Genomic DNA, 9,140 nt, shown 5'->3' with positions numbered 1-9,140 from the left:
AATGCTTATCTTCTTTAAAATAAAATCTCCACATCATGCTCGGACTGCAGAAAGTTGAGTTGGAGGAGTAGGAAGTGTAGTCATCCTTTTAGTTAGGTATTTGTTTTCTGCCCTGTATTAGAGTTATATTTATTTTGTTTGCACTATTTTTGTGGATAGCAAATGCAACGATCTCATTCTTTCGGGCAGTGTGTGTAAAATTGAAACTTTGGACACTCAACCTTTAGCAGTTGGTCAATTAACAATATTTTTTTTTCTTATGTTCCTGCTCTCAGCTGTTCCTACCATTTGCTGACGGTAAAAAATAAATAACTGAAGTGACCTTTAATTAGTATTTTGCACTTTAAAAAATATATTTTTGTTTATTCAATTAAGATATTTTTCAGGGTCTTAATATTTATTCTTTAATTCTTTTTTTATATATTCTTATGTAAAAAAAACGTTTTTTTCCATACTTACTGTTGCTGACTTTTGTTCTCAGTTTGATCTAGCCGTTCATACATTCCACACAAAAAAATAGGTAAAAGTATTCATGATTTGTGCTGATTATTGTATCGGATTTGTATCGGTATCGGTTAGTACTGAAGGCTGCAATATCGGTATCGTATCGGAAGTTAAAACGTTGTATCGGGACATCCCTAGCATTTACCCACTTCTCAAGGCACCACTACACCACAGATTTGCAATTTGCCACGCATGTGATAACGCATTGTTTGTTTTGCTTACGGCCATATGTGTACATGTGAATGAACGGTGCGTACACCGTACATTTGTACTTTTTGCAACGCTACAACATTTTTTTCAACATCTTGAAATGTGTGATAAACATCGGCGCATGTCCTCTGATGTAACATTAGGAACTAGCGACAACGTATGATGACGTATAACAGTGTTGTAGTGGTTTCCCATTCCTTAGCTAAGCTACAGCAGCAACACGGCAAAAGTAGTTTACTACATCTAAGCTATTTTTCAAAATGTAATTTTTCTACATGGTATGAACCATCATCTTACCAAATCAATGCTTTCTCAGTGGTCAATAAAATTGTCAGTCATACAGGCATAAAAGTTCAGTTTAACGTTACTTGTTTATTCAACAACGCTTCCAAACCAATTTGGCAACAAAAATCAGTATCATTTACAGGGCTGGATTTATCTCATATTGTGACATAGGCAAACAAAATTGTGGAGGGTTGAATTCTTTCTTTTAAAAAATGTTTTGAAAAAAAAAAGGCACTTGTTTCTGAATATTAAACGAATAAAACAGGGGAAACACAACAATACTGAATAACTGAATAAACTATAGCCATATATACACAGATTGATTTCAAAGATTTCATGAGAGCCTGATTTTTTTAATTCTCAGAATTTATAGAACAGAACATGGAAGTTTGAAGTATCAAGAATATTATATCCGCTCCTCGAGTACAATACCTTTTTGGACGCGCCTTGAGAGAGAAATTTATCTTTACGGATTACATAAAGGAGTTTTTGTTTTCAATTTGTTTTATTTCGTTAAGTAATAATTTAAAGCTTCCTATAGATATGATTATCATCTCTGTAGAAATTAATACAATATTAAATAATTATATAGGCGATGCTGTATATGCTAATGATGTCTGTGCGCAATGTAGACAGCATTCACAAGTTTATCATGAATAAACATTACATAAAGTACTTAAAATTGAATAGCCTCACAAGAAACATTTTATGCATCCCAGAGTCTTGTCCATTAACTGACCTTCTTTTTTTCCATAATATTTGTATTATTCGTTTATATTCGTTATTTTCACCTTTATTTTGATCTCTTTACAAAACATTCTGAATGTTTTTATTTATTGTGAATCGCTTAATCTAAATAACTTTATGTATATATGCTATTTGCCATTTATTTTGCAAATATTGTAAACGACAATTATGCCAATAAAGTTTTGACTTTTTGATTGTATTTATGCCCGTGTGTGACCATAAACGATTTACAAATGGAACTATTGATTCACTCGTCAATGAAACACTATAGGTCAGGGGTCTTCAACGTTTTTCCAGTCAAGGACCCCTTTGGTGATAGAGACATGGGGTAGGGACCCCCTGATATAAAATGTGTGAAACATAGCCTCCGATAATTATAGAAACCAATCATATTACGCTAGTTATATTATTTTAAGACAGTTAGAACTATGTTGTTGTTGTACAAGCCTCATTGTCTGTATATTTTCATATATTTTCAAATCTTTCAAAAAGATTTATGCTTTATAACAAAAATATTGTGCAATTAAAATTACAATTTATTAAGTTGTTCACAGTTGTCTTAATTATTTACAGTTTCATGCATTTTCCTTGCACAGTTAATTAATAGAACTTTACATTTAATTTTACAGTCAGGTGGACAATTATACATTTACATGAACTTCATAGAATTTTAATAGAACTTTACATTTAATATTACTATCAGGATAATTATACATTTACATAACTTTACATGTTAATATTACCGTCTAGTGTCTGTCCAATTATATTTACAGTACCTGACCTTCAGTTTTAACTTTAAGACATCTTTAATGAGATGACTGACCCTGGTGAATCACACAAAGGCTGTCTATTCTGGGGGATATCGATGTTGCAAGGCAGAGTATCATGTCAGACTCAGGCTGCAGTTTAGCACGATATTTGCTTTTCAGGTAGGAGAGGGAGGAGAACGCACTTTCACAAAGATAGGTTGTGGCAAAAGGCAAAATGCTCATCATTGCCTTTGTAGCAAGTTGAGGAAAGTCTTTCTGGCAGGAGATCCAGAACTGGGCGAGAGGGCATGTCTCGTATATGTTTCTGTATGTACTGTCAGTGCTTAAATCAATCAGTTGATCCTGCTCGTTCACTGTCAAATTTGTTCCATCAGATGCATTGTTTTTAAATGGAAACTGTATCCACGTCTTGTCCTTTCGCCAGGACTCAGCTTCAGAAAAGTACTTTCCAAACTGCCCCTCGAGTGCCTCTAAGTGCGCAACAATTAAATTTGTCACTTGCGGAGAAAGCACAGCAGAATCACCCAGGTCATCCACAGATGGAAACATGGAAAAAATTCCCTGCTTGACACGCTCTCTCCATCTTTTCATTTTCTTCAGTAAAGCATCTATCTTGTCATAAAGCTGAATGGCATGTGCATTGCGGCCCTGCATAGAAGAGTTAAGTCTGTTCAGCTCCGAGAAAACATCTGCCAGATAAGCCAATTTAGTAAGCCATGTATTGTCACTGAACTTTGCAGCCAGCTCTGCGCAATGTTTAAGTAAAAACTCGTGAATGGATGCGCGTAACTCAAACACACGCGACAGTACTGATCCACGAGAAAGCCAACGCACCTCAGAATGATAAAGCAGCGTAGTGTGTTCTTCTCCCGCTGCAGCACACAGAGAAGCAAACAGGCGCGTTTGCAAAGCACTCCTCTTGATAAAATTAGCAGCCTTTACGACAGAATCCATAACGTCGGAAAATTCTCCACTCATTTGTTTCGCAGCCAGAGACTCTCTATGCAACATGCAATGAGTCCAAAGCACATTTGGAGCTACTTGTTTGACGAGCGCTATTAGTCCACTTTTTAATCCGGCCATGGATCTCGCGCCATCAGTACACAGCGCGATACATTTTGCCCAGGGTATGTCATGTTCTTGGAAAAACTCATCAATTGCTTTGAAAATTTCAGAGCTTGTTGTGAATTCAGGTAGCTGTTTACAAAACAAAAATTCTTCCTTCATTTCATTTCCATCTGCAAAGCGTACAAATGCCAAAAGCTGCGCATCCTTTGAGACATCTGTAGCCTCATCCAGCTGTAATGCAAAGGCCTCTGCCTGCTTCAGTTTCTCTACCAGTTGCGCTCTCACATCAGATGCCATTTCATCAATCCGCCGAGCAATGGTTGTATCTGACAACGGAATGGTTTTCAGTTTATTCACACAGTCATCATTCCCAAACATTGTTTTGCACATATCAGTGGCTGCAGGCAATATCAGATCTTCTGCGATTTTATATGGTTTTTTGCACTGAGCAATCCTAAGAGCCACCTGATAAGACGCTTTCAAAGCAAGCTCACCAACTTTAGCTGATTTTCTCATTATTGTCTGTTGCCCTTTGAAAGTTCTGAGGTTAGCCTGAAAGTATTCCAGTGGTTTGTCACGCAGATGACCATGGTTTGTCTCCAAATGACGCTGCAGCTTTGATGGTTTCATGCTTTCGTTTGACAGTACGGCTGAACAAATAACACACACCGGCAATTCAATGCCGCCCGTGTCCTTGTACGTAAATCCAAGCTTTAGATATGTCTCCGAGTACTTTCTGGACTTATCTCGTTTGCGTTTGGCCGGGGCTTCTGCAGCGGGTTTATTATCATCCACATCTGGACTTGCACCAGCTGTCTCTGAAGAGGCGGATGAATGACTTATCGTTATTCGTGGTGTAGATATTACAAAGCGATCCATTCTGCCGAGTTAAATTTTATATTAGCATAGCGTTTTCAAATTAGCGCGCTCCTTTTTTTTTTTTTTTTTAAGAGCGCTCAGTCTACGTTGACGTATTTTACATCCACGTGACTGCACATGGATGCAATGGTTTTAATGAAGCTGTTAATGTAATTATATTATTTTTACATTTTAAGATTTTATCTTTGATGTTTTGACCCATGTTTATCTTTTTAACAATTTTTTTTAATTAAAAATTATTCATTATCTAACATTAATTAGCGGACCCCCTGCAGTACCGCCGCGGACCCCCTTGGGGTCGCGGACCCCCGGTTGAAGACCCATGTTCTATAACATTATAATTTTAATAGAATTATAAAATAAATATAATCAGGCCTGTTTTAGGCTTTTCCTTACTTTTATATTTTAGACATTCATCAATAATGGAGATAAAGAGAAAAATTTCTCGCCATTTCTAAATTGGACGTGCCTTTATATAGAAATATCTTTAAATCTTTAGGCCTACAGATTACATAATGAACGTTTCTATTTTCGATTTGAATTATTTCGTTTTAAAGTGGTAATTTAAAGCTTTCTATGTTCATTGTGAAGCGATGTTCAAGAACAGACGGCAGAAAGCGCATCTTCTGTTTTCCTTTATTTTATAAACGCATGAGTTGTTTATAGGCTATTGTGAGTGCACTAAAATAAAAATGGACCCGTTACAGGTCAGAATGATGTATTACTCCTATACCTTTATGAGCAAAAATGAAGAAATTATTTATTTATTTTTTCACACAAAAAAAGTGATTGCACTGGTGCCTCCATTTCCTGCAAAGCTGCTTCAGCTGCCTTCAAGTCTCCACACAAACGATTTGATATTCATCCAACAGCGCGCATTTATCAAGGTTAAACGTTTAAACTAACATGTGTGATATGCTTGAACTGTTTTATATATAGATTTTAATTTAGGCAAGTCCTTATGCTTTGAGAAGGCTAAATTGATAGAGGATCGACTCACTGCCGCTGGCCGCTTATCATCATTACTTTAAAAACATTTAACGTACAATTAACGAACAAAAATGCTTCAAACGTTTTGCTAAAAAGCGTAGAGCTTTTGCGCAGAGAAAAACCTAAGCTGTATATAAAAGAAATAAATATGCCCATATGTGAAATATATTTTTCTGAATGAATAATAAATTAACAAAACAAAAGAGAAAAAAATAACAAGTACAAAATTACAAAATACATTATACATTTCAACATTTTAAACCAACAGCAAATGAAGATTTGCATGTTTGAGAGGTAGCTCGTCTTTTTCATACCATTTATACAATTTAAGATACACTTTATTTGATTGATTTGTGTAAGAGGAGAAATATAAACTATAGTTTGGAGTGTTAATTTATTTTATGTATTATTATTAGTAGTATTTTCTTTAGATTTCTTTTTGGGTTTTTTGTGCTGCACTGTAAAAAACAACCTATAGAATCTACTCAATAAAATGGGGTAAACTGATGTAACAATTTGCACAGTTTGTTTGGGTAGATTCTATCCTATATATCTGAGTAAAGAATACCTGAATTGATCAGCTAAGACAAACTAAAAAAAGTAGGTAAAGTCTACACAGCAAAAAGCCCAGTATTAAATGAACTCTCCCAATAGTTTGAGTCTATACTCAAGAGTATTAAAATGAACACTGAAGCAGTGTTAGAGTTATTGAGGTAATTAAGTTATTCATTGAGTGGTGATTGACCATTATTAAAGACCTGTGTGATGTTAAAAAGCAGAATCGCCAAAAGGAGAAAATCTAATTTTGTAAGTCACCATTATAGTGGTCAGTGTTAGCATTAGTTTAGCTCTTTACCATTAACTTCTTAACATTAGGTTTTGTTTGGGTGCTCTAATTGAGTTATAACGGTCAGACAAACCAGGAGAAATTAGATTATGTGGTGTTGAACATGCTTTGACAAAGTCATAATGTAATGACCTGAATAACTGAGTTATATTTTATTTCTTAATTACGCTGGATTAATCAGAGAGGTGTTTTGAAGCTTATTTTGACAAAAATATACCCATATTTTAGATATAGACACACAGACATCAACAATCAGCATGAGAATCACAACAATGGTGACCATCAAAAACGTATGTTGTAGCCAATCAAAACTCATCTGTGTCTCCCATCATGCATTGCGGCATGAATAAATTATGAGCTGATTATTTCCGTGATGTTTAGAGTTGATCTGTTTCTGAATATGCTGTTTGTCACCATTGTTGAAATTCATATGCTGATTCCTGATGTCTGTGTGTGCCTAAAAGAGCAACTTTTAAAAAAAATTTGATCAGAGGAGCTTGTAAAAAGGCCAATAAAAAACAATAACAAGCTTTATTATTATTTTTTGCTGCTGTGAAACCCCAATGCAGTTGTAATAAATAAATAATATAGAACTGAAAGACTACACTCTAAACGATTCCAGTGGCTCAAATTAAGCTTATTTTAAACCAGAATTATCACCACTGCATGACTTTTGCTCTTTAGCTTGTCTGGCTGGTTTAGCTAAACAGCTAATCAAAACTTAATGCTAAAAAGCTACAGGTCAAGAGCCCAACTAATGCTAACACTGACCACTATAATGGTGACATAAAAATTTGGTGTCTTCAATCATTTTCAATCACCACTCAATGAATCACTTAATTACCTGATTAGCTTTGACACTGCTTCAGTGTTGATTTTAACACTCTGAGTATGGACTCAAATAAACTCCCGGGAGAGTTCATTTAATACTGCGCTTTTTACTGTGTAGACTTTACCTACGTTTTTTTTTTTTTTTCTTAGCTGATAAATTCAGGTATTCTTTACTCAGATATATAGGATAGAATCTACCCAAACAAACTGTGTAAATTGTTACATCAGTTTACCCCATTTTATTGAGTAGATTCTTAAATTCAGGTATTCTTTACTCAGATATATAGGATAGAATCTACCCAAACAAACTGAGTGCAAATTGTTACATCAGTTTACCTCATTTTATTGAGTAGATTCTATAGGTTGTTTTTTACAGTGTAGGAGAATGGAGGCCCTTTTTATTTATCCCTTTCTTTCTCATGTTTTTATTAGCTATCATATCAAATTGTATTATCATATATTTAATTATATGTCAAAAGTCTTTGCATTCTCCTATGTATGCACTAATAGGTGTTATGGCTGTGTTAGACTTGATCATGCCTATTTTTTTGTACCAAGCATGCTTCTTAGTTTTTTATTCAACTGGAGTGGGATATCTCTAACTGGTTGTTTATTACAAATGTTTGGCATTCATTTTGTTGGAACCTTTCAAATTACACTGCTTTTTTGGATGGCACTGGATCGTTACTTTGCAATATGCAGACCTCTTTACTATCATAAATACATGGAAATCCCTAACTTTCTAAAGTTTATTTTGGCACCAGCAATACGAAATGGACTCCTGATGGTCACCATGGTTTCTCTAGCTGGAAGACTGTCATTTTGTTTAACAAATGTCATTGATCACTGTTTTTGTGAGCATATGGCATTAGTTCAGTTAGCATGTGGAGATATATCTATTAATAATATTGTAGGACTTTTGTCTGCTTTCCTTATACCAGCAGCAGATTTTATTCTTATTACTGTTTCTTATGTTGTGATTTTTACCTCTGTGTTAAAATCTAAAAAAGCTCACATGAAGGCCTTAAACACCTGCATTACTCACATAATTATCCTGTCAATTAGTCTGTTTTCTGCGTTGATTGCATTTTTGTCATACAGAATAAGAAATAACATTTCTTCCAACAACCGTATATTCATAAGTATCATATACTTATTTTTTCCAAGTTGTTTTAATCCAATAATCTATGGATGGAGAACAAAAGAAATAAGGCAAACGTTTTTGAAGTTTATAAACAATCCAAAGGTCTTTGCTACTACAACATGATAATACAGCACATAAAAAGCATGTCCTTAATAAAATAACTTGTTGCTATGAGGGAAGAAAGCTGATATGTAATCTTGTGGATAAATGCATAATAAGTTTAAAGTTAAAAAAACATGGTTGTTTGTAGAAACATCTAAATTCAAATACAGTTACACAGATGCATAAACATGTGTAATTTGTACCTTGACATTAGTAAAGTACACTATATTATCAACAAATTCAGTCATATTTCAATTTAAATTACTTACTCTGAAGTTTATGTATCCAAATGTATCATAAATGCAAAGCATGCCTACTATTGTATTAGTGTTTTTTTTCATGTAATAACATATCATATCTGCACAGCAAAATCCCCGGTGTTAATTTAACACTCCCAGTGTTAATTGTGGACTCATATATACACTGGCTTCGGTGTTAAAGTTAACACTAAAGCAGTGTTGAAGTTAACACTGAAGCAGTGTTAAAGTTAATGAGATAATTAGGTGATTAACAAAGTGATGATTGATCATTATTGAAGACACCTGATGTTAATAAGCAGAATCACCAAAGGAGAAAACCAACTTTTTCAAGCAACCATTATAGTGGTCAATGTTTGCATTAGTTAGGCTCTTGACCCGTAAATATAAGCGCAATGTAAACCGAAACGAATAAATGAACGAATCCAACGACAGAGTGCTTTTAACAGCAGATCAATGTAAACAGAAACGAATGAAGGAGTCCAACGACAGAGTGCTTTTAACAG

At 34.5% G+C, this 9,140-nt stretch overlaps 1 protein-coding gene and 1 pseudogene across 1 annotated transcript; one reads left to right on the top strand and one right to left on the bottom strand.

The window, feature by feature from the left end:
- Positions 1-2,552: 2,552 nt before the first annotated feature.
- Positions 2,553-4,214, bottom strand: LOC141284405 (zinc finger MYM-type protein 6-like). The gene has a single exon (XM_073817390.1). The coding sequence runs from the start codon at positions 4,212-4,214 to the stop codon at positions 2,553-2,555; it is 1,662 nt and encodes a 553-aa protein (XP_073673491.1).
- A 49-nt stretch (positions 4,215-4,263) lies between these two features.
- Positions 4,264-8,398, top strand: LOC141284403 (olfactory receptor 52K1-like; annotated as a pseudogene).
- Positions 8,399-9,140: the final 742 nt, after the last annotated feature.

This window comes from Garra rufa, chromosome 14, assembly GCF_049309525.1.
Source record: "Garra rufa chromosome 14, GarRuf1.0, whole genome shotgun sequence".
Taxonomy (NCBI): domain Eukaryota; kingdom Metazoa; phylum Chordata; class Actinopteri; order Cypriniformes; family Cyprinidae; genus Garra; species Garra rufa.
Note: the sequence above shows the minus strand (reverse complement) of the source record. Positions and strands in the feature narration are given on the sequence as shown.

Coding starts and splice junctions, on each gene's coding strand:
- LOC141284405 (XM_073817390.1), bottom strand. CDS start 4,214: ATGAAACCATCAAAGCTGCAGCGTCATTTGGAGACAAACCATGGTCAT.